The sequence below is a fragment of the Grus americana genome, chromosome 19 (assembly GCF_028858705.1).
Source record: "Grus americana isolate bGruAme1 chromosome 19, bGruAme1.mat, whole genome shotgun sequence".
In the NCBI taxonomy this organism is placed as follows: Eukaryota; Metazoa; Chordata; class Aves; order Gruiformes; family Gruidae; genus Grus; species Grus americana.
Window position 1 is genome coordinate 12,964,002 of NC_072870.1, and position 25,905 is coordinate 12,989,906.

General features: G+C 41.2%; 1 protein-coding gene across 7 annotated transcripts in view; it reads left to right on the forward strand.

Moving 5' to 3' along the window:
* PITPNM3 (PITPNM family member 3) overlaps nt 1-25,905 on the forward strand; it is a 117,473-nt gene that overhangs the window by 10,529 nt on the left and 81,039 nt on the right. For 6 of the 7 annotated variants that reach the window (XM_054848104.1, XM_054848098.1, XM_054848101.1 and 3 more), the window contains one exon: nt 11,780-11,875. In XM_054848104.1, coding sequence (XP_054704079.1) covers nt 11,815-11,875 — 61 coding nt within the window. In that variant the 5' untranslated portion in view covers nt 11,780-11,814. Of the gene's footprint in view, nt 1-11,778; nt 11,876-25,905 lie in introns of all 7 variants that reach the window. The other variant, XM_054848105.1, reaches the window with a different exon arrangement.

Sequence of the window (25,905 nt, forward strand, 5' to 3'; positions counted from 1 at the left end):
GACTCAGCTCTATAGGAAACTCTTCAGTCAGAACTTAAAGTGAATGAGACAGGTAAAGGACAGGGGAAAGAGAAAATATGCCCAACATCATCCAGTAAATCAGTGGCAGTTCTGAGATTGAAGTCCGAACCTGTAGCCAGGAAAGGATGTCCTTTAATGGGCTGTTTATCAGGCCTACTTCAAAGACACTTAGAGGAGTAATCTTGGCACATTGTCCTTAAGAAGAGGCCTTATGAAGTAAGAATTCCCTGCAGACTGATAACCCAGGTATTTCAGGATGCAGCAATGAACTTTGAACAGTTGGAGGGAATAAACACCAGAGTCTTAACATAAGTAGAGCTGAAAAAAAAAAGCATGTAACTTCCTTTCTAATAGAAATACACTATTAGATTTCTATTTTAATTAAAAGGTAACAATTTTACTGCAGCTAAATTCCATCTTTTCAAAAAAGTAACTAAGGGCTTTGTTAGTAAATTGTAATACACTTTTTCTTTATCATGAAGCTGATACTAGTGTACTCTGACTGCAGAGGTTTCAAAAGAGGTTGGGATCCAATTCTGACAGGTCTGGGCACCCACAGATGGCGGTGTCTTTTCGGGGAAAGAGACCAGTAAAACTAGATGACAACAGTGGAGACGTGCTCAAGTCTTCTCTTTGTCTCGTTGCTGAGAACTGTATAGAGGGATGACCAGTTTTCAGAAGTGCTGTGTTTGCTGTCCAGTTATAGACATTATGAATTTGCGTGTTGTCATCCTGCAGTATAGCGTCTGTTCAGATCAGATGGGGGTACACCATCACATTTCTGTCAGACCAGCTGAAACACAGGACACAGTGCTTATGCTAGCTTTATGTTTCTGTTCTGACTGCAGGCAGAGAATGCCTGATTTGTCATGAAGCTATCTGGTACCAAAGTTAACCCTCCAGAATGTTTTTGACAGATGGGAACTTGTGTTATGACGTTACACTGGACCAGAGTCATGTGGCTCTAGCACCTTTGTTTTGATTTGGGGAAACCAAATTACAGGCTTGAGCCATAGTCTGACTCTGTGATCAGCTGTGGATAGGGACTAGCTACTGTTGAAGAAATCCTGCTGCAAGTGACTTGCCCTGCTGAGTTTATAGCAGAGGCCATGATCAAACATGAGCTTTTCTCTCCTTCATCTGTATTCAAGCCACCTATAGACTTGTCTTTTTTCTCTTTCATTTATCTTTCAAGTTGGTGGCTCTGTGCTGCATGCTGCAGTGATTTGTTGTATATCAGGGTCGCTTCAGTACCTTGTGCACCCATTCCTTCCCTGCTTCATCTCCCTGTTTGCCAGAGATGCAGTCGGTTTGCACAAGGCTGTGGTCTGCCTGGGAAAAAAGGCATTTTGTTTCTAAGCTGGTCAGTCAGAAGAACATAGCAGTGACTCCACAGAAGGACTGATCAGACTTTTTTGGTCTTGTACTTAGAGATACCGAGAACTACGTCTGTGGCTGTCAGTGGGATCTGCTGGCTAAGTTTCCCAGGCAGTAGGCAGAATACATGACTCCAGTTGTTCTCTGCTGTATTTAAGCATTTAGTATGGCATTTGGGGATGCAGCATTGATCATAGTGCCTCTTTGTGCCTGTGACTTTCCAGACATTGCACTAGCTGTGCAGTTAGCAGCCTGCATAGAGCTACTGGCATCCTGTCTGCATGTATAACATACTGGGTTTGAAAAGATATCTGGGAAGTTCTGTGTCTTAACAGACCTGCATGTCAGCTGTCTGAAACCCAGCAGATGCCACAAGGAAGTAGACAGGGTCCCGGTGTATTTTTGGTAACATATTCAAAGAGGAAGTAAAAATGAAAAATGGAAATAGATGCAACGAAACATTAATGCTTCAATTAGCTTCAGCTTTGAGCTGCCATGCTTTTTTCAATTCTTTGTCATATCATTGGTTCTGAAATGGATTTGCTCCTCTATGGATTCTTGCACAGTCTTTCTTAATTCCTTTAACTCACTTCAGGAAGGGTGTCTGCTTTTTCTTCCCTGCCCTCTACCACCATCCCCAGCTACAAAGATCTTCTGTGGCCATACATGAAACTTTTCTTTACATATGAATAAAGTTATTACTGTAGATGTTACTCTTCCAACTATTCTTTTTGTTGTTGCTGGATGACACACCCTTTTGGACAGGAGTCCAACGGTCCCTTTGACATACATGCTTCCTTAAATCTGTAACAGAATTATGGACGTTTAAGGCTTCTCCCCAGAAAGGAAAGCTTTTACCTTGCAAGTTTTTGGTCTTGGTTGCCTTGTGCACAGTGGGCTTCAGCCTCTGGTGGCCTTTTCTAAAATGATTGAACCTATCCCTTTCTGTGGTGGAGCAGGGTGTTGCAGAACTGCCCATAAATGAGTTATTGGCAACATGCAGAAACTTGGCCTGCTCAGAAATGCAGTCTGTGCAGTTGCAGCAGTAAGAGTTTATTGGCATTCTCTTCTGTGCATTCTCACTGATCAGAGTGCACTGTGTGTCATCACAGGGAGTATTTTTATCTTTCAAGTTGGAGTGTGTACACCACAGTTTCATTTACATGCACACACACTCGTGTGTGTGCATATATGTGCTTATATGTTCTCCCTCCCCTTCTACGCCAATTTTCTCAGTACCGATCTGGTTTAAGATACATCTGCTCTACAGACAAAAGCAGAAAAAAAAGCTGCTGCTAGGAGAAAAAGGAGATGGGTCAATTATTTTAATTGCTTCCTGTATTGTGAGCTAAATGGTAAAATTTGATTGGCAGTAAATAAATGAAAATAAATGTTATGTAGAGGGCTCTGCAGCTTTTGTGCTCTTCACCTTGATTAAATAGTTAATGCATGGTCATCTAGTTTCCCCCCACCCTTACTGAGATATAATTGTGTACTTTCTCTATTTCCATAGTATATCTGTCTAGCTTTATGTAGTGAACATAAACCTGTGGTGCTTATATGAGATTTTTTTTTAAAGTTTTTGGAGTGCTTCAGGTAAGTGTTTAATGATTATGTTATTCCACATCAGTTTTTCCTCATGCAAGTTTTAAGGAGACCTGCATTCTTGCTGGTCTGGGAAATAAGCAAGAAAGCAAACTTGTCCTGTTGCATGCTAAGTTGATGAGTAACGGGACATGAAGTGGAATTATATGGATTCACTGCAGATACTCTGAGGCTATCTATGTATTTCTTTTAATCTGAGTTTGCCCCAGGGATTTTCCTGTGAAGTGATGCTGTTGCCAGATTTCTGAATCATTGTTTAAACACCTGAATGAATGGCCAGACTTACTTACAGGAGGCTGATACAGGGTTGTGGCTTCATTATGGTTGCTGAGCTTGGAGGCAAACACTTAAACTCATTTGATATGCTGACTTCATCTGTACAGATGGATCCCTGCTGAGTTAACTGTTGACCCCAGTGAAGTTGTGCCAGAAGACAGATTTGGTGCTGTTAGCCTCATTTAATGCTGCAGGTATTTGCCTTAGTCTTATGTGGATAATAAATAGATGGGAAAAGGCAGAACACTGAAACAGAGAGGAGTTGCATTTGTTTCCCGCTACCTTTGCAAGGTGTAAGTCTACACATGTATTTAGTTTACTGATTAAAGATGAGACTTCTATCAGGATTTTTCTTTTGAAGACTAATCCCACCACTGTAGTAGAATTGAAGCCTGTGATCATCTTTTCCCCTCCTTAGAAAGGCATGAGATTGTGTTGGGCATAAGGTGTCTGTGATCTACGCTGGGGTCTGTTAACAGCAGCAGTACAGCTTTTGATTGAGTCTTTGTACAATCTTCAGAACGGTTTCATCCTGTTTCAGTGTTTTCTATCGTCTTTCCTATAACATGGCTGCATTTCAACTCTTAACTCCCATGCAAAGAGCATCCTTTCTGCTCAGGCATGTGTCTGTAAGAGCTTGATTTGCAAGGCAACAGCTATTAGCCCAATTTTGAACTTCCATATATCAGAAGTAAAGGGGAAAGCACGAACAGTAGAGTATATCTTTTTCAAACTGATGTTTGTAGGAGAAGATCAGGTTTGAGAATATCTAAGGAACCTGAAGATGCACAAGTCCATGGGACCTGATGAGATGCATCTGTGGGTCTTGAGGGAACTGGCGGATGAAGTGGCCAGGCCACTCTCCATCATATTTGAGAACTCCTGGCAGTTCGGCAAAGTTCCCTCTGACTGGAAAGTGGGAAACGTAACCCCTGTTTTTAAAAAGGGGAAAAAAGGAAGACCCAGGGAACTACAGGCCGGTCAGTCTCACCTCCGTGCCTGGCAAGATCATGGAGCAGATCCCCCTGGAAACTATGCTCAGGCACATGGAAAATAAGGAGGTGATTGGTGACAGCCAACATGGCTTCACTAAGGGCAAATTGTGCCTGACAAATTTGGTGGCCCTCTGTGATGGGGTTACAGCGTTGCTGGACAAGGGAGGAGCGACAGACGTTGTCTGCCTGGACTTGTGCAAGGCATTTGACACTGCCCCACACAACATCCTTGTCTCTAAATTGGAGAGACATGGATTCAAGAGATGGACCGTTCAGTGGATAAGGAATTGGCTGGGTGGTCGCACTCAAAGAGTTGTGGTCAACGGCTCAGTGTCCAAGTGGAGACCAGTGATGAGTGGTGTTCCTCAGGGGTCAGTACTGGGACGGGCACAGTTTAACATCTTTGTCGGTGACATGGACAGCGGGATCGAGTGCACCCTCAGTAAGTTTGCTGACGACACCAAGCTGTGTGGTGTGGTCGACACACTGGAGGGAAGGGATGCCATCCAAAGGGACCTTGACAGGCTGGAAAGGTAGGCCCGTGCGAACCGCATGAAGTTCAACAAGGCCAAGTGCAAGGTCCTGCATGTAGGTTGGCACAATCGCAAGCACAACAGCAGGCTGAGCAGGGAATGGATTGAGAGTAACCCTGAGGAGAAGGACCTGGGAGTATTGATTGATGAGAAGCTCAACATGAGCCGGCAGTGTGGGCTTGCAGCCCAGAAAGCCAACCATGTCCTGGGCTGCATCAAAACCAGCATGACCAGCAGGTCGAGGGAGGTGATTCTGCCCTCTACTCCGCTCTTGTGAGACCCCACCTGGAGTGCTGCATCCAGCTCTGGGGGCCCCAGTACAAGAAAGACATGGAGCTGTTGGAGTGAGTCCAGAAGAGGGCCATGAAGATGATCAAAGGGCTGGAGCACCTCTCCTATGAGGACAGGCTGAGAGAGTTGGGATTGTTCAGCCTGGAGAAGAGAAGGCTCTGGGGACATCTAGTTGTGGCTTACCAGTACCTGAAGGGGCCTACAGGAAAGATGGTGAGGGACTGTTTATCAGGGAGTGTAGTGACAGGACAAGGGGTAATGGGTTTAAGCTGAAGGAGGGTCGATTTAGATTAGATGTTAGGAAGAAATTCTTTACTGTGAGAGTGGTGAGGCACTGGAACAGGTTGCCCAGAGAGGTTGTGGAGGCCCCATCCCTGGAAGTGTTTAAGACCAGGTTGGATGAGGCTTTGGGTAACGTGGTCTAGTGGAGGGTGTCCCTGCCCATGGCAGGGGTGTAGAAACTAGATGGTCTTCGAGATCCCTTCCAACTCAAACCATTCTGTGATTCTGTGTTGCTACTCTCTAAAGTTCTATGAGCTTTTAAATAATGTTCAGTGCTTATTATGCGCTAACATTGTTAGATAAAGTAGTAGTTTGTTTGGAGACTGAAGACTGGATGTTTAATAGAATAACTCTTAGGCACTTTGTACGGAAAATGGACTTGAGGGGAAGGCTGTCATCAGTGAAAACCAAAACAAAATACTGGCTTTAAAATGTTATCAGTAAGATTACTGAAGAAAATGCTGGTCCTCTTATGAGGGAAAGGACAGAAACTGCTTGCAGGTTTTTCCAACTTCAGTTTTCAAAAGCTGTGTTTAAAAGCTGGTGGCTTATATTCACCTTTATTATAATTCACCTTATTTATTATAATTCATCTTTATTGTCATCTGTGTGATCTAAAGATGGTTGTTCTGTTTGGGCATGCTGTCACCTATGTCCAATGTACAGTGTATCCCTGTTGTACCTTCCTTACTTTTGTGTTTTAGCTCCTTTTCCAGCCTCATAAGATATATTCGTTACTTGATTCATTAGAAGGGTAATCTGTAATTGTACAGTTGAATGCTTTTTCTGGAGATATGATGAGGCCTTAAGTAGCCTAGGCAGCTTGAAAAGGTGGAATTAGTCTGGTAGATCTAAACTAGGAATTCCTAGTTTAGAGATTTACTGGTTAAACACTTACTAGTTATGCTTTTATCTACAGGATAAGTCATAATAGTCTGCTGTCTGCCCATGTTGAGATTTACCTGAAACAGTGATTGCCACTTTTGAGTTTGTTTCCAAATTCTTATATTTCTGGTTTTGTGTTTGTGTCTTCTAACGCAGTGTAGGCCTGTCCGAAAGCGCAAGAGAAAGTGCAAGTGGCTAGCATGTAATACTCCTGATCCAGGCAGCTGTTACCTATATTTCAGAGAACCCATTTTAAACCTGACTTTGTGAAAACAAAACAAACCCCCCTAAACAATCAAACAGAAGAACTGTTCCCATGATCTTTACGTGGCGTAGAAGATCTCTTTGTGTCCTAAGGGGCTCAGCACAGTGAAGATAAAGCACTCCAGTGTGATTAAACACACAGCAGATGAATCTGTAATCTTCAGTGAAAATACAGAAATTAAAAACTGTCTGAGAATTTGATTATAACATCTCTAATGCTTAGAAACCTTTTAATTTCCATTATCTTTAGAAAGGAGAGAAGAAAATGCCTTCACAGAATATAATGGTTTTTTACATGGATTATTAAGTTAAAATGTAATACCAAGGTCTGACAATTGCACTTTTCCATTGTGCTTCTATTGTATAGATATTAGTGCTTCTTCTGGAAGTATTAGTCTTGGTTTTGCGTGAGATGAAAAAGGACTCTGGAGTGGGGTGAGTGAAAATGGAATCCAGTTCTTCTGTTTCCCAGAATCATGCCTGATCATTTTCAAAATGAATCATAGACAACTGTGTTCAAAAATACATAAATAAATACATTTGAAAGAATAGGCCTGAACCAAATCATCAGACCTTCTCTACTCAATTCTGAATGCAGGGGAAATTTGCTTCTCTTCCAGACCAAGTGTTTAAATTGTGTGTTCTGCAGGGTAACAGGATATCTGCTGCTCTGTGTTTTTGCAGTGCCTGGCACAATCTTGGCTGGTTGCTATGAACTTACTAAAGTAGTAGAGCCAGCCTGCTTCTAAATACACTCCGTAGTCTTAAGACCTGTATTTCTCACCTTGGAGGTTGTACCTGTTGTACCAGTAGTTTAGCCAATGCCAATTTCTCATACTACCACCTGTTTACTCTTAGAGCGGAAACGTCCCCTGCCAATCCTTTGTGAATGAATGTGGTCTCAGCCATAAATTTTTCTTCAGTGCATCCACAGATGTTTACATCCTGTTACCGCAGCAGATTTTTTTTTTTTTTTCCCTCTTCTGATTTAGGATTATAGGACAATTCATATAGGAAGGGACCTGAGGAGGTTTCTAGTCCAACCTCCTGCTCATAGTAGGGTCAGTTATGGGAACAGATCAGTTGTTCAGGGCTCTATCCAGTCAGGCTGTGAAAATGTCGAAGGATGAAGATTGCACAACTCTGGGCAGCTGCTTCCAAAGAGTTGCTTTTCCTCTGGAGAAAATGTTTAAGGAAAAACCCAATATGAAACTCATTTCTACTTACACACAGTGTCTCCTGTTCTCCCATCCTGCTCCACTGTGAAGAGTCTTGCTCTGCCTCCTCAACACTTTTCTCCACAGGCACTGGCGGGCTGCTGTCTGCTGCCTCTGAAGCCTTCTCATTTCCAGGTTGAACAAGCCCTGTTCTCTTAGCCTTTCATCATCAGGCAACTGTACAGGAAGGAAGTTCAGTGACAAAAATGAGACTTGGATCCATCTGCTTCAGTTGTTTGTGCCTGGGGAGTGCCTGTCCATAAAATAGACCTGTTAATGCTTCCTGTTCTTATAAGGGTGTAAAATTCCTGTTTGGTAAGATTCAATTAGAATCTTAGATGGGAAGGTCGTCTGTTCAGTGTTTTCAAATCAAAGTCCTCTAAGCTCAAAGCAGTTAAGATGTGTCCTATTACAACATTTTGATTTTAAAAAGATAAAAATTCTTTAAAACTTGTTAGAATTTTAGAATTCTCTAATCTGTCTTAGAACTCTTAGACTTTTCTTTGTTGATAGTAAATACTAAAAGCTGAAGTAAAATGCAGTGTGAAAATCTGCAGGGGCCAGAAACTGCAATAGCAGACTATTTTCCATTATTATATTTAAAACTTTTTTTATCACGTGCAGGTATGTGGTTTTCCTAGAATGAAGAGTTTTTAAACTTTGTGTGATACATTTTCCTTATTTAAATGGACAAATTAACATAGGCATGTTGATTTCTTGGCATTGCTAGCATATGAGCTAAAGATCTGACCCACTGGACACCAAGGTGATGAGGAAAGGTTTAACTGGGAGGTGGTTAAGTGAAGGGTGCCTGAGGAGCACTGTCTGCTTGCTTGGGCGGAGTTCTGTGTTGTAAGTCTCAGATCTGCCCACCAAATTGCCACTGGGCTACATTGCCTGACCTAGCCAAAGCCTGCAGAGGTGTTCATATGCGGGTCTGTACTTGTCCTCGCTTCCCTTCATCTCCAATGCCTTTTTTCCCCACCGGCACATGTTCTCTTGCTCGTGCTTTCTCCACCACCATTGCCATTATGGAGTTTGTCCTTTTCCAATAAAGTTCCACGCCCTTTTTTGCCATTTATGCAATTAAGCAGCGTGAGCTTGAGGCACACAGTTAAGAACTGTCTCTCTAGGACACTTCTTTCATGTCACAAGGCTTCTTATCTACACACTTGCAAACACCTGTGTGCGCACAATTATCTACCTCGGCTTTATTGTTCCTTATTTTGGTCTGGAAACAGCTCAGGGTGAGAATCTTCTTTTTCTCTTTTTCTTAAAACAAGTACAAATTTATCTATGTTTTGAAGGGAGGTGGGAGTTGAGGAAAAGTAGTGGCTGTTACAAAGTATTTAAATATTCACTCTACTGTATCAATGAATCATAGCAAATGAATGATAATCATAATAAGGAATGAGTCTTCAATGAATCATACTGTATCAGGTGAATGCATAATTGGAGAGTTTTTCAAATGGATGCTTGTCAGAAAGAAATACAGTACCAAGTGTGATCCTAGTCTCTGATGGTGTATTATGTGGGGCTTTTGCAGTGATATTTTTTAATGAACAATTTAAATATGCACATTACTGTGTTAAGTAAAATCTGGAAATAACTATTCCATATTCATGTGATGGTTTGAAAAACTGCAGCCTTTAAAACATTGTATATCCTTACAGACATTTTCTTAAACAGAAATAAAAACAGAGGTAAAAAAAAAAAGACAAAAATGTGAAATGAGCACTTATTAATACCACTGCTTCAGTTAGAAGAAACATACTTTTTAAGCTTTTGTTTAGCATTCTTTCTCTAATGAGACTGTCAAACATGACTTCAGTAGCAAACAGTTTTCTGCACCCTGTGGGGATTTAAAGGCAATCAACTGTATTCTGTAATTACTATTAGTGGGCTGGCCTGGGGAGGTTATGCATCATTGAGGAGGAATAATGTTCTCTGCTTTGCTGGGATGAACACGCTTTGCAGCAGCTAGGAAAGGTAGTAATAGGTATCAGCCATGATACCTTTAATTAATGGTAGTCTGTAGAAGTTGGAAGTATATTCATCTCGGGTGTAGTGGACTGAGAAGATAGTCTTAGAAATGGAGAGGTGAGGTGACAGCAGTACTCATTGATGTTTCTTCTGTTGTATTTGAGGTGTTTGGTCAGTGGTCTTGTATTCCTCTCACTAGCTAAACAAATATCTGAAGGGAGGGTGTAAAGGAGATGGAGCCAGCTTCTTTTCAGTGGTGCCCAGTGACAGAACAAGAAGCAATGGGCACAAACTGAAACACCGGAAATCTAATATTCTACGTAAGGCCGAAAGAGAGTGGTTTACTCAAAAATTTTTCTACTAAGACTAATAGTATTATATTTTGCTTTTCAGATCTAGCATCTCCACAGGTGAGGCACATTATTCCTCCCTACTGCTCTTTTGTAGCGTATGGGCTCTTATCCAAAGACTGAATTTTGCAAATTCTCCCTTTCCCATCTGTCACTGGCTTTTTTTTTGTGGTGCTTTCCATTCTTGTGCTCTGAAATTTTGGAATTCCTGCTCTTCCAAGCATTGACCAAACGCAGACTTTTCTTCGTTAGAAGTTCAGAATAGTGTTCTTTCTGCCACTATTTTGACGACTCAGTTTTAGGATACGTATATTTGAATGGAGGGACAGCAAGGTGTTGTTTGGTAAGGAATAATTAAGTTTGCTGTTCCCTATCGTTAGTAAAAGGTTCCTGAAATCCGTAACAGTAAATATAATGATCTGTATGCATTCTCTGGTAGCTGCCAAATATCACTGGACACACTCCCAATACACACTGTACTCTTGTAATGAACACCGACTCCTTAATAACCAATTATTTTGAATGTGTTTTGCTTGTTTGTTTTTTTCTTAAGCTATTAAAATGCTATTAACTGATTATTATTTTTACTCTCTTCTTGGCCAGCTAAAATCTGCTTCCTCCTACCACCTTTCATTTATATTTCTGATTAGTTCAGCTATAGATGGAGTAAAAGTAGAACAAAAGGCTGCAACCTACTGGCATGTTTCCTGCAGAATAACATAGAAGGATGCTTCCCTTGCTTGAGTTGCTCTTTTACTGCCTGTAGAAGGAGAATGCTTTTGTGGACAGGGCCTCAGGATATTAGATTTCAGGTCTGATGTCATCATTTGGAGAAATGAATAAAACCAAAGACACTATTCTGGTTGGTAATGAAAGTCCTTTCTACAATAGATGTACTGTCATTTTGGTTATAGTGCATTTGATCCCTGATTCCCCTCTGATTTGGGGGAGACCTTATTGTTATTATAAGGCAATATATTTCACTACTACTTTCTAGTGTTGGGTTGCTGTAGATGTAAGGAGAACTGATATAGTTAGGCAGGTCTGGTTTACTAATTACAAATTAGTTTGAGTATGATAATCCATTGGAACCATCTAAGCTGTCATGACTGTATCTGTTACTGTACCTATTCTAATGTGGTTTTGCCTTCCTGTCTTCAAATGACAAGCTTCAAATGAAAGCCCCAGGCTCCAGCAAAACAAAGCTGTCTGATGAAAACAGCTCAGTGAGTAAGAATTTAGTAGTTTGTAAATCTGTGAGCCAAATAGGATGGCACTTCTTTTAGAAGTGAAATTGAATTTAAATGGAAGTTACTGCCATGTCCTGGGGAAATGCTGCTTCATGTACATTGCTTCTAAGACATTTTGAGTGTTGGAATTGAACAGCCTGGTGAATTCAATGGGGAAGAATTTATCTTTTCAAGTCACTACATTAGCTGAAAGTGATGCAGGGTTATCTTTAACAAGAACTTGTTTTAATCACTTTTGCTACATGGAAGCGGGAGGTGTAATTTTTGTGCCATCCTGAGAGCTCTGGCTGACTGTCTGTTGAGATTGAAGTATGTGTGCTGACCAAAATGATCCTCCTGAGCCATCTACACAAACTGTTTATTAATGTGTTGGTTTTTTTTTTTTCCCTTTAAGCCTGGAGCAGAGGTGAGCATTCCTTTTGGTTAATGTGAATCTCTCTGTATTTCCAGCTGGCTCACGCCGATTCAGTGGTGCTCAGTGGCACATGCAGAATGTCCTCAAAGACTCTGTGGAGAGCTCCGATGATGAATTCTTTGACGCACGAGGTCAGTACACGCTTTCGTTTTCCCCTCCCCATTCTTTCCCCAATTTTGCAGCAAGTCACTAAAGTCCTTTGGGGATGAGCTGACAACATCATTCTCATCAGACTGAGATCTGAAAAAAACCCATCAGATCTTCTCTCAAGGATTTCTGAATGGGCCTAAATTTACGGGAGATGGGTGAAGTGCTGGGGTGATTGAGTGAGCTGCCATGAACTGAATCTGGTGGCATTAGAAGCAGCATGACTACAATACAGAGCTTCATGAGATCTCTTGGGCCCAGCTCGTTTACAGGTCAGGTAGTATATGATGTTACAGTTGGAGTGCTCGTTTACAGTTCCTAATGAAGGCCATGAGCGTCTGTGTTACGGATGGCCAACTTTTAAAACCAATGGCCTAGATTTTCCACTCTGGCAAAACTTTCACTGAAGTGACTCGGACCTCTGCTTGTTCAAGAAGCAGCAATATCTGGATGTTTGTGGATTTAATCAGGTGAATCCAAAATGCAACGCTCCCTACCACATCTGATGAGACACTGAATCTTGGCATGCTCTTTAACATGCCAAGTTTTGTTCTGAAGTGGGAGTAAAGTTTGTAGGTTGTGTGCACACACAACCTCCCACCTACAGTGGGAGACAGGGACTCTGTTTTTGTTTTTATTTGCAGGAGCTAAACCTAATGCTTTTGTGACATGTTTCATTTGCTTTTCTGAAGAGAATAACCAGCAAGGGAGGATTAATTGTGCTGCTCCTGTGAAATACAACGTGTAGGATCTTTCATAGTGTAGGCTGTTGAGGTCAGACTGAGCTGTTCTTGTGTCCTCGTGTTACCTGGATGTCAGGAGTGAAGGGTGATGGAATAAACTTGTTGAGTGTCCTTTGGCTTTTGTAACAAACCACATTTGTTAAGTCCAGAGCAATCCCTATGGCTTTGAGCAACCTGGTCTAGTGAAAGATGTCCCTGCCCATGGAAGGAGGGGTTGGACTAGATGATCTTTAAAGTTCTCTTACAACTCAAACAATTCTATGGTTCTATGAAAAGGAGATGGATTCCCCAAATATTTGTTGAGACTTCTTTTCTAAAGTAAAACTAATCCAAAGTGGAAAACTCAACTCTCCCATTGGGAACTTGGCTTGGGTTTGGATGTGCTTTTTATTTTTATTTCATTAACAGCACACTCAGTAGGCATTCTGCTGATGTCTAAGTGCAAAAACATTTGCATGGCTAAGATTGTCACTCACTTTCTCCCTCTGTTGATATTTATGCTATGCAGACAAAATCCCCTCCCTTCCCAGCATTCTGTTCTTCTTGAATGAGGCCTGCTTCTGAGCAAATTAATTTTCTTTTATAGGACTGCATTGGCTTCAGTCTCATTGCTGTGTGCTGGTTTGATGTTTGGATATGCATGGTGCTATTGCAAATGGTATTTAGTATTTTTAAGGCAGTATTTGGCATTAAATGTCTGCTGTCTTGCCATGAACTTCATATTTCAACATGTTTTAATTTTGTTTGTGGGTGGAATTGTTGCAGGAATGCTTAGTGACTGACTTGTGTTCTCATGCTGGCACAAGCTTGAGTTGAAATTCAGCATGAAGGAGTTGCTAAGTCAGAAGCTTTTTAGTTGCTTTAAAAATGCAGAGGGTAGGAGGCAGGCAGTGAAAATGAAACAGCTTTTGTGTGGGGATCAGCTCTGTGCTCTGAATAGTTTGGAAGCTGTGAAGCAGCTTCACTGATAACACACTGATTTATTTCTGCGAGGCTGCATTTGCTATATTATTTTCCTAAACAAGCTGGTTTTGCAGAGGCATAATTAATGTTAATCAGATTATAACTGTGTATTATTCAAAGTACAGGGTTGGATCCAGGATGCCTTGACTTCAGTTAATCTGCCAGTTGCTCTGACAGTGTTGGTGACTTTATCTGATGGTGAATGACTTATCTTCCATTTTCCTCTCTGTAAATTGCATACTTCAGCTGTAAAATTTATGACAACTTTAAACTTGAAAGACAAGCTGCTTACACGAGAGTTAGATTTATTTTTTTTCTTTACACTCTTTTCTCTCTCTTTTCTCTCTTTCCGGGGAACAAAATTCCCTCATTTTTTTCCTGTATTAATAAGGTGTGTATTCAGTTCAGAGCCTTTTTGAAGTCTGAGACATGAGATATGCATCAAATAGCAGTTTTATTCCCTGTTCCTGTACAACTAGGCTTACAGCAATATCTAATTGGCTGGTGTAGAGGGTTCTGTATCTGAGATTCAAGAAGTAATCCGTAGAAGAGTAAAATAAGTGACCCAGAAAGGTAAATAAATTAGAGTGTTTTTAAAAAAATTATAGGTAGACTGAAGCACAAAGCCCAACTATATGTTATCTGATGTTACAATGCCATCTCATGTCCAGGCTGAAATCAGCTCAGATCTGCACTTCTGAGCTGGGGTTTAGCAGCCCATCTCTATTTGAAGAGGGATTTGAGGGCTCTGAGTGAAGAGCTCTGAGCTCTGTGTGTGTGCATGCATATGACTGCATGTTTCAGAAAATACATTGCTGAACACTGATTATTTTCTCCTTGTTCTGAACCAAATTACTATCTTATCTGAAAGAGGCTTTTAGCACAGGGATGTTCCAGCTGTCTGCACAGAGAGAGGGAAGAAATATGGATGTTATAAGCTGATTTGTCCCTTGTAATCTTTATTGTCAGTAGTTAAGCACACAGACACTGCAGCTGGTACTCGGATGATCCTTGCACTTAGATTCCCCGTCCCCCCGATAGATGCTTCGTTATTATGGGAATTTAACATCAAATTTTGAGTCCTGTAACTTGTCATAGGTACAAAGCTGATGTGGATGTGTAACTGAGGTTTTAGGGGAGACGCTGTGTGTGGCATATGTGTGTAAATAGATACTTTATTTACTTTTTCAACTGTAAGAATGGCAGCTTAGTAGTCTTGTGTTTTGGAGGCAAACCCAAAATCTCAAGGTATTTGTGTCATGTCTCATGAAAATCCATGCCCTTGAAATCCATTTCAGTCTATGGAAGTCTCCTTACACTGAGAGAACTAGTAAACAATAAATTCATTCACGGGTACAGAAAAGCTTTCTACATTCTTTTTGACCTTTTGTTGATCAGGTTTTCAAGTTTGGGGTTGGCTTTGCCGATCAGGAGGAAGTCTGCCCTTTTGGGAGGGGGCTTTAGCTACGGCAGGATTGTGTGCTTCTGTTAAGTAGCTGAGGTGTAAAGTTTCTTCTTTCCTTCCATGCGGCTGCTTATGGCTAGATTTCATGAAATGCCATGTACTGAAATACTCACGTTAAGATAATTGTGGACAGTATCAAATTCCAGGCAGTAACAACAGTTGAAGGGAATCACCAGGACACTATCTGCCATTCAGAATTTGCCGCTCTCTTAAGCTATTTCCTTTTTTCTTGGCACTTTGATACTGTGATATTGCTGCCCTATGTGCATTGAGTCCTGCTAAGGTAAATAGTTTTGGTTTACCCAATACTACACGCTTCATGGTTTGAAAACTTACAGTTAATGCTGCTTTCCCTCTTCACTGGAAGGCCGGAAGAGAGCTTCAGCTACTGAAAATTGTTGCTGAATTCACACCAAAGGGCAAGCGGACAGTTGCTGCATAGCACGACAATGAAGTATAAAATAAAAGGCTGTTCAGTGTGGATTGTTTTGGTTTGGGGTTTTTTCTTTGTTTTGTTTTGGTTTTTGTACCTTTGATCAGGAGAACTGTGTGCTAGGTACACAAGTAGTTTTTCCTGATGTGTATTTACAAATTAGGCAAATGCCGCATTGAGTTGCAAATAGACTACTTCGGGCTTCAGAAGGGTCCCTAAGTCTGTGTACTGCCACAAGCTCTCAGAGCAGTGATTATCTGCCAGCTGCTCTCAGGTGGCGGATGAAAGGACTTGGAAGTGCTCACAGGCAGTTGATACAAAGGGGAAGTTTTGTGCTTTCTGGAGAAGGAATGGCCTGTAGGCTTTTGTATAGAGTGCTGCTCTGAATGGGGTTCATAATGTGAAACTGTAATTTCATCACGTTTCTGGCACTATTGACTTTTCTAGAAAATTAGCTTGAAGAGCAAAGCTGAGGGAAGAGTCATGTGTATTCAAATGTGTATCTTCCAATAGGTGAATAAATAATAATAAACCCCTCTAACCTCTCTTTTAGCTGATACTCCCTGATAGCTGACACTTGGGAGCAAGAAGCAAAAGTTGATAATGAGGAGAGATCTCAGTACCACGTACTGACATTGCAGTGAGACTGTCTTTGCTAGTCAGGCCACTAAAACATGGCACGTTTACCACTCCAGATCCCTGGTGATGTAAATAGCAGCCAGATGTAGTCATGAGAGAAGTATAATTTCACTTTAGCAACAGGAGATCTAAGAGCAAAATGAGAGTAGGAAACTGGCCAAAGGTAGCCTCAGTCTGGGGTTATATCCAAAGCAGCTAATTGTGGAAGTTGCTATTTTTTTGTTGAAGTTGGTGAATAAATGTAGAACTGCATGTGTGCTAAGAGAAAGTGTTGTGTGTTTTGGGGGGTGGAGGTTGGAGCATTGTTGGTAAGCATTTCAGTTAGTTTTGGTTTCATGTGGTGGTGCAGAAGCAGGGAATACTGTTTTTGACAAACTGCATGCCTCTTCCCTTCCTTGGTCAGTGTACTGCTTCCTAAACAGGGTGTAAGCATTCATTTTAACAGTTGCTGTGTATCTTATGATTGAGACCATGTACTGCAAACTAGGTTGCATTCACGCTCCTAAACAAACAATTCCAATTCTTCTTGGAAGAAGACTCCAGCCACTAGTATGAAGACAAACCTAAGGTTTTTCTTCTTGTTGTGGCCCTGTTGCCTTGATTAGTTTTGTTCTTGGTATCTTGATTTTGTGCTAAAAAATTTGCTCTCCTTATTTCCCTGATCTTTTTGGGGAGTTTATGTGGTGTTGACAGGTCTATCAACATGCAGCTCCAATTGCAGCACAGAGCCTACTGACTGGAGACAGCAGAGCACAAGGAGCAATCCATACTTTTGAAAGTTAAAGCCAGTGTATCTAAGCTTTCATCTACATACTTACCATGAGCCTTTTATATGTGCCCTGTGGACTGACAGAAAGGTTCCCTACAGTATTTGAGCTCTGGTACTAGTTCTCATGCAGCAAACACTTTCCTCATACCACCTCACAAAGTTAACAAGACATCCTTTCCAGGAGTAGAAAGACTTTAAAGATATGGCTCAGGAATAATGTGGAGAAGACATGGCAAAACTGATCATGTTGGATCACGCCGTATGATAGAAAGCTGTGATTGACTTAAAGACTTGTCCCATTTAGGCACTGGACTCTTCATAGGAGGTAGTATGAGGAAATGGGTAAAAAATAGATGGACAGTGGGTACATGATCTGTTTTAGGGTACTGACTTTCCGAGTCATACAAAACTATTAATTTTATCTCTAGGTTTTCATTTTTCCAATTGTAAACTATGAGAAATCTTTTCTGGCAGGTGGCTGGAAATTAGCGTGGTATTTAAGAGGAAGCTGTTGATGATGGTTATTATTAAAGTACCTGGGATGTGATTTCAGGTTTTTTGTGAATTCCCTCAGAAGAAGCAAAGTTAACAGTTGATACCATGTTTGTGATAAGATGCAGATGGTAGTATTGCTGTTTGCGAGGGATCCTGTAGCTGCTTTCTGACCTACTTTAAATTCAAATGAACTCTGACTTCAACAGTTATTCTGGATTCAAACTAGTCCAGCAGGTGAGAATCTGACCTGTCGGAAACATACCTTCTTCATCATTTCTTTATCTGTGCATTAGGCTTCTGATTTAGAATGTGAGGGCATTTTTCTTCTTTTCTCGCTTCATAAGTGCGTAACTGTAGCAGAATTTATGGTCAAAAGCCTGCTGTCAGCTTTGCTAAAGATTGAAGAGGTGGTGTGGAATACAGCTGCCTCATCTTCTCCACTTGAGTTTAGTCTGTGTAAAAACTTCTGTCCTTAGTTTTGCCTTCTTAAAATGAGCCTTATGGCACTGTCTTCTGTTCATATAAGCTGAAATCAATAGATATGTGGTATATATTTCAAGCCAGGCCCTGCCTGTGCTTTCTCAAGATTCTTATTCAAGAAAGAGGCTATGGTAGCTCTCTGCTAATTAAGAGCTGCTCTTAATTTGCTGCACCTTCCTCTCCTGAAAATAGATCCACCAGTCGTCTCATTTATTTAATTTTAAAATGCTCTGCTAATCAACTTGAGTATTATTTGGAAATGCTGCCAGTGAACTAAAGTGGAAGTTTGGGAGGTCTAAATACTGATCAGCATGTACTCTAAGGCAACAGTGTGATGTAAAATTCTGTTGTGCGTAGCAAAAAGCCTCTCAAAATGTGAGGATGCTGACCCTCATTCACTAAAGTATATGAATTTTAAGAAAAGTCTGTGTTGCAAAGATGGCTTGTGAATGTCTTAATGTCAAGATATCTATCTATTTGTACCTCAGGTTTTAGTAGGTGTCATTTCCCTCAGTCGTTGTCCCATTGTCGTCCCGTCGTGTGTGTGTGTCCACGTTGTCTGCTGCCCCCCGATTTCCATGTGATACATTCATTACTGATGATATGTGGTCTGCCATCTGTTTGGAAGAGACCCACGTGCTTGATGTTGCTAGTGCTACTCGTCTTTGTCTCTGGTGTTTGTAATATATTATATCTACGGACTCCACTCATAGTCTTCCATCACCTTCTCTGCTTACAGGACTTGCCAGGACACAAATATAGGTATGAAAGTTCCCAGATATTTCTGTGCAAACTGTATGCAACAGTCTTCTAAAGCTCTGTGTTCATAAATCTTTTTTAGCTGTTGCCTAAACCAGATAGATATTGTCTATTCTTGGTTACAGATACTTAGCTGTGTAATTTAAAGCCAGTGCAGTGTCTTTTGTCAGATGGCAGATTTGCTGCCGGAATTGAGTTGTTCCATAGCAGGCATTGTCATATCATGACAATACCAGTTGCAATATTTTGATGCTTCCAAAATTTGTATAAAATACTTTTATTGTTGATCAGTGCAAAGTGCTGTGAGTTTATCCAGAGCATCATCACTTCTTGTAACGTGTGGTATGTCTTCCCATTTTGTTTAGTGCAGATGATGATACTAAAGTATGAGCAGTAATTTATTACTGCATCAGATTCACACAACACTTCAGAAATGTGAGGAAAGATATCCTCTTCCTGGAGTTCATGCATGTTAAAGGAACCTCATAGTTCACTGAAGTTAATCCAGATTCTTTTTGGGCAGAAAACTCCTATCAAATTAAAAACAAAGTCAACACTGACTGCTTAACTACTATAAATTTGAGGTGTCTGGTTTGAAGGTTATTTGGCTGTTTGGGGTTTTTTTTAAGTCTATTTTTTCAGAGTACTCAAGTTCTTAAAATCAAGAATACTGTAAGTTACATAAATTGAGAACCCCCAAATTAGAAATATTTGGGGAAAAAAGAAATATTAAATCTTAATCTTAATTTTTGAAAATCATCCCATGCTCCCATCAAGCCCCTCTTCCTCTTCATGCATGAGTATATTATCTACGTTTTTGTCAAACTGAAGCGATTCAAAGGCTTATGCAGTGGTGTTTCCAAATTCCATGTGAAGCCTGAATCGTAACTTTGAGCACCAACTCATACTTCAAATTTTGTCTAAAAAGAGAACTAAAATGGTGATGATTCAGCCATTGTAGATGAGGTAGTTTCTTTGATGCAAAAAATGTTTTTGGGTTCTGTCTTTGGGAGTATGATTGCTTACTGTGCTTGATGGAATATTCTTTTGAATTGTCAACATCCATTGTTCAAGAATGCTTTGAAGGCCAGTGTAGTGACTACATTTTTGGAGTTGCTGAGGCAGGAACATAACTAATGACAACAAAGTATGCACTTGGAATTTGCTGAATGTAGTCCTTGTTCAAGCTAAGTCATAGAACAGACTTCAAAATACATTTTGCAGGAGACTAGAATTTTGATAAACAGTGACTGCCCACTGTACCAAGAGAGTTTGACACAAGTATTTCTGAGTTTTGATTACTTTGTAGTTAGCTTGCAAAAATGCTCTTCAAGTTTTGTTCAGATAGATTTCCAGAAGAAAAGTGGTATGGGGAAATGGAATCCTTCATCTCTACAGTGTGTCATTGGTCTGTTAACAACCAAAGATAATGTTGATTATTTGTAGTATCTTATAACGATCACATACTGGCTTTGGCCAGTACAAAAGCCTTATTGTACTAAACCCTTGGCAAGTGCACAAGGGATGTTTTTTGCAGCCCTGTCTTTGTCACCTTTTGTTCCGAGCAGGTGGATGGAGAAAGGCTGAAGAAATCTGCACAGAGTGGAATCATCTTACCCAGAGCCATAAATTATATCAGTGGCTGAACTAGGGGAAACAATAGTTCTATTCCAGTAGTCTATCTACAATTAATTTACTTTCTAGAGAATGCAACGCACATTTAAACATGTTAAGTCAGTATCTTACTGCGGGTTGTTAGTTCTGGGATGTTTCAAGGGGATCCAGCTATGGTTGAGGCCTTGGGGTGTTTCATTTGCCTTGGTCAGTACTGCTTCATCTGCAAAACAGGTTCACTAGGCATTACAACCTGAAAGTACTATGTTTTAATAAAGAAGTGAGGAGAATAGTTCAATTAAACTATAGGCAAATGATTATGGATCATACTCTTCCTGACTATGTTTGGATATTGACGTCAGCCCTTGGGGTCTCTGAATGGACACTGTCACCTGAGCAACTGGTCCTGCTGCCATGCCTCCCTTTGTCATTACTTAATGTGTCCCACAGCAAGGGTGAAGCTGACTCTTCCCTCGGGAAATGGTCTTGGTGCTAGGGAGTGCATGGTGTATCCCCTTCCTCCACTACTCAAACGGTTGTGATAGTTGAGCTCACTCCCTCTAGAGACTTCTAAAGTTGGTTTGGTAGCTGCTGCTCCCCTGTACCTCTTGCAGAGGTAATTGGAACTCCTGATGTTCATGCATTTTTGGAAGAGTGGATGGAAAAGGGTATTATTTTATGGGTTGAGATTTAAGTTTTTCTGTTCTTTATGCTGGGAGCCAGGCATTGTAAGTGGACTTTCTCTTAAGTTTAAATAGGTAAGGAAGAAAAAAAGACTTGAACAATCCCATGTTTTCATACTGGTGTCCATCACTGGCCTCACTGAAGCAAATGTGGAGGCTTTCTCAGTGTTGTGCTAGTCCTGACTCCCTTGCAGGTGATTTGGTAAAGACAGTGAAGCAGGAGGTTGGCTTTGATGTGTTTGTACAGCACTAAAGTGGTGTCGTAGCATAACTGGTCAGTTATGTGTTTCTATCATCAGAACCCAGCCATTAGAACTTTGCATCTCTTATTAGTGAGTCTTGAAGGAAAAGTATAACCCAATTTTGAAGAGTACAAGAAGGATGCCATTACTTTGTCTGTTCATAAGTTGATATCTGTGCTTATTCCAATAGATTTTTAAGTTGGAAGAAGAGAATTCTGATACAAGCCTTTTGCTGTTTTTTGTGCTTTGAAAAAAAAAGAAACGGTGGATAGTTTTCAGTACTAGCTCTTAGAAAGGTGGGATGGAAGGTGGGTGTGAGCTGTCCGTTCTGAGAGAGAGTCTTCATGAGGCAGAAGTGAAGATTACTAAATTGTTATAAACCTGCTTTCCAATCTGGCAGCAAGCTTCAAAATCTCCGAATTGTTTCAAGGAAAAGATGGTGTTTACAAGGACCTTTTACTGGATTACCTGAAGGATAACAGTACTGCATTTATATTCTGTAACTTACTTGTAGGAACATTGTGGTGGGTTGAGCCTGGCTGGGGGCCAGGTGCCCACCAGAGCCGCTCTATCACTCCCCTCTTCAGTAAGGCAGGGAGGGGAGAAAGGAGGATGGAAAAAAAAACAACCCCAAACTCGTGGGTCGAGATAAAGGCAGTTTAATGTAGCTAAAGCAAAAAAAAAAAGCCGCGCGCGGAAGCAAAGCAAAAAGCAAAAGATTATTCTCTACTTCCCATCAGCAGGCGATGTTCGGCCACTTCCTGGGAAGTAGGGCTTCAGTAAGCGTACCCCTTACTCCGGAAGACAAACATTGTAAAAAAAAAACAACGAATGCCCCCGCCCTGTTCCTCCCCCTATTCTCAGTTTCTTATTGCTGAGCAGACGTCATATGGTATGGAATATGTCTTTGGTCAGTTTGGGTCAGCTGTCCTAGCTGTGTCCCCTCCCAAGATCTTGCCCACCCCCAGCGTGCTGCTGGGGAAAAAGAAATGTTGGAAAGACAGCCTTGATGTGTGCTGGCACTACTCAGTAGTAGCCAAAACACTGGTGTGTTATAGTTATCAACAGTTTGCTAGCTACCAATACACAGCACAGCACCATGAGGGCTGCTGTGGGGAGAATTAACTCCATCTCAGCCAGACCCAATACAAACATAAACTCTTGTGTTTGCTGACCTGTATATTACTAGTAGGACACAGGTAGAAAACCTTCTCTTGGTATAGATTATCTCATTATCAGCTTCTTGCACTTACCTTCGAAGTTTCTTGTTTTCTGGTGCTGCAGCCTAACAGCGACCAGGCTGTTCTGTCAATCTGATTCGTATCAGCAAGTAACAAAGAAAAAAAAAAAAGGAAGTAGTAGTAACAATAGGGCATTTAGGAGAGGTAAAGAAAGGAAAGGAGGATTTAGTGTTCTTTCATTTTTGTGCATGTACTCTGTCATAGAATCATCGAGTATCTCGAGTTGGAAGGGACCCATAAGGATCATCAAGTCCAACTCCCTGCTCCTTGCACGACTACCTAAAACTAAACCGTGTGACTAAGAGTGTTGTGCAGATGCTCCTTGAACTCTTGTCAGGCTTGGTGCCATGACCACTTCCTGGGAGAGCCTGTTCCTGGGACTGACCGCCCTCTTGGTGAAGAGCCTTTTCCCAATGTCCAACCTGAACTTCTCCTGACACAGCTTCATCCCATTCCCTCGTGTCCTATTGATGGTCACCAGAGACAGGAGATCAGCACCCCCACCTGTGCTGCACCCCAAACAGCCTTCCAGGAATAATGAAGTGTTTAAATGTCAGGAAAATAAATGTACAGAAAAGCATAGATAGCAGTAAAAGAGGCAGAAGGTGTTTCTATACTCAGAAGCTCTCTGGGTGATGAGGGAGCTTGTATCCTTGGTAGAGGAAAGCATATGTGTGGGCTAAAGTAATTGACATTGTCAGTGGATTAAACATAGCAACAGAGAAACCGCAGGAGTTTGTGCTGGAGTGAGGAGAACCTGTCCAGGAGAAAGACTGCGGCTTTCACCTCCTAGAAATCAAGTAGCTTGATACCCTTATTCTGTCTCCGGCATTACATTTCCTGTAACGTGTCTTACCTGTATTTCTTGTCCATTCTGTTATTTATAGAGAGCGGTTCATCAACGCTTGATATTCTTGCAGCTGAAAGGACTTTCTGCACAGTGCAGCTGGAGTTGAGTAACTACATTTCCTTATGGGTGAATTTGGAAGCTATCCCAGACTCTACATTACCCGTGTGTAATTTGCACTTCAGAGACAGCCTGCAGTAGGAGGCAGAGGGCACAGTGAGCACAATTAAAACATAACATTAGTGAGCTGCTTTTGCATTATGAAAAACAGCTGGGGTCAAACCCCAGTTCCTCAAACAAAGAATTTCTGGCTGACAGCCTTGCAAACAATCAAGCACCTGTGTTTGAGATGGAGCAGCTATACATGTTTTGACTGTTGACTCATCTGCCCTGGCTAGCTACTTAATTTAGTGAAATCCATACAGAAAGGGAGAAGTAATATTTTACTGTTTTCTTTTGCCCAATTTTCCTTTGTTTCTTGCTTTCCATGTGGCATGCAGTAAGTTAGGCAGAAAGTTCTCAGTTCATAGCAGGACTGAGTTGTGTTTCCATGTTGGAAACTCTAGGCTTAATTTTTTTTTTTTTTTTTGCGTTGATGCTAGTGTCACCGAAATTCGGGAATAAAAGAAAACTCCCTAACACCACTTTAGCATGAAGAAGCAGCATTTCCTTTTATTGCAGCGCTGGGCGTCAGGAGGCTAGTTCCTCAAATCAGGCACCCCTAACGCTAGTTCTCTTGTCATATTTATACACAAATGTTACAAAGATTACAAAGTGGTACGCTCCCCATTACAATAATTGGTTCCTATTTCTTCGCCTAGTATGCAAACTAGGCAGCCTGCTCAGTTCCTTTCTCCGCCTCTATCTTTTGAGTAGGTGGGATAATTTGGGTAGGGGGCTCATGGATCGGTGGTCGTGGGGACCCTGGCCCAAATTACCTTTCCCCTAGTTTCTCAATATTTTGGTGTTGGTAATTGTTCGCTGTATGCCTCAGGAAGATAAGGATGCTCCTGGAGGCAATTAGTGTCCTCCCTTTCTGAAAAGTATGTACATAAGGGCCCTGAAGTGTCTTGTAGCTCCTCCTTTTTATCATGATGCGTAGCAGGTGCTCATTCTAAGAATCGTTAGCCTTCTACCTAAAGTAACAATGAATAGTTTCTTATCACATCTAAGTAGGTCTTCGTTACAGGCCTGTCTTCTTGGCTACACTAGCAGATTTCCCTCAGGTAATTTATGATCGCTAAAAATATTTTTTTTCTGTGTATCCAGTGTCCTACCAATGCGAACTTCCAGCTGTGCGTGAACAAGGTAAGAAGCTTTTCGCAGCAGGGTCATCCTCTGGTTGCTGGCAAGGAAAAACTGAACGGCTTTCCCAGGGTCAGGCAGGACCCCAGGTTCTGTGACAGCCAGAGAAAGTCCAGGTCTTCTGAGTAAGAGTCAGCTGCCTGCAGATGTGCTAGCACCCTCTGTGTCCTTCAGACTTCGGGTGTCTTCTGCTGCCATCACCTCAGCAGTGGAGGGGTGGGGATAAGCAAACGTGAGGAGAGGGGGAATGTGTTGCTTAGGCGCAAGTGGTTGCATTCTCAGACAAGCTGCATTTCAGAAACACTGGGGCGTGCTAAAGGTTTAAATGGGAACAAAAACTCAAGCCCAAATTTGTGTGCTCAGAAGCCCTTTGCCTGTTAAAGTGGAATGGCCGAGGGGTAAGGGGCCAGCGCTTGCTCAAATTAGAGGGCTACTCTGATTTCAGAGAACTGTGTGGCGTGAAGACTGCTCAAGGTAAATGTGAAGGCCTTTCAGCAGTACTCATCTTTGTTCCTGCTATTTGAAAGTATCTTTTACCCAAACCAAACCACCTATGCTGTATTGAGCTCTTCAACACTGGTCTTTATGTTTACAGTAAGCAGAGAAAAATCTCCCCTCTGTAAACAGTGTTATTCATATTAACATTCATTCTATTTAACTTTAAAAGTTCGTGGTTTTTTCCATCATCTCCTCGAAGCATTGAAATGGAAGATAAAAGTCATCATTGATAATGAGAATCATGGTTCTTGCTGCAAAATGTTGGGGAGTTAGGCATAGGGGGTACTATATATTTATATCCCGAGTGTGAAAACCAATATATATCTTACTCTGCTTGAAGACAAATTATACTTGAACAAAGAAGTTCAAGTACACGTTCTTTTCCAAGTATAGCAACCTGTTGGTAGTTACGGATGTACTCAAGCTGTCCTCTTAGCTTTCATCTATAGAAATGTTCATTGCCCCCAGAGCAGCAGTAGTGATCCAAGTTAGCTGGCTTTCTAACCTAATGCAGTTTGAAATCCATCTCTGTTACAGTATGTATAAATCATAGAATCATTCTGGTTGGAAAAGACCTTTAAATCACTGTAGTTTGAGTAAAATCCAATTTTTTAAGCATGATTTTTATTCTTAATGCAGAGTTCCTTTCTTGTGGATGCATCCATGTTTTGTTTAATTTCTCTTGCAGAGTGACTTTTAGCTCTATCTTGTCCTCAAGCCTTCTCTGTAACCCTTTTAATAATTTATTGTGACAATCTCTTACATAGTGTTGGTTTGACTGAACAGATTGCCTGAGACTTGTTTCTTTAACCAAAGATGCCTTAATAGTTTATGCTCC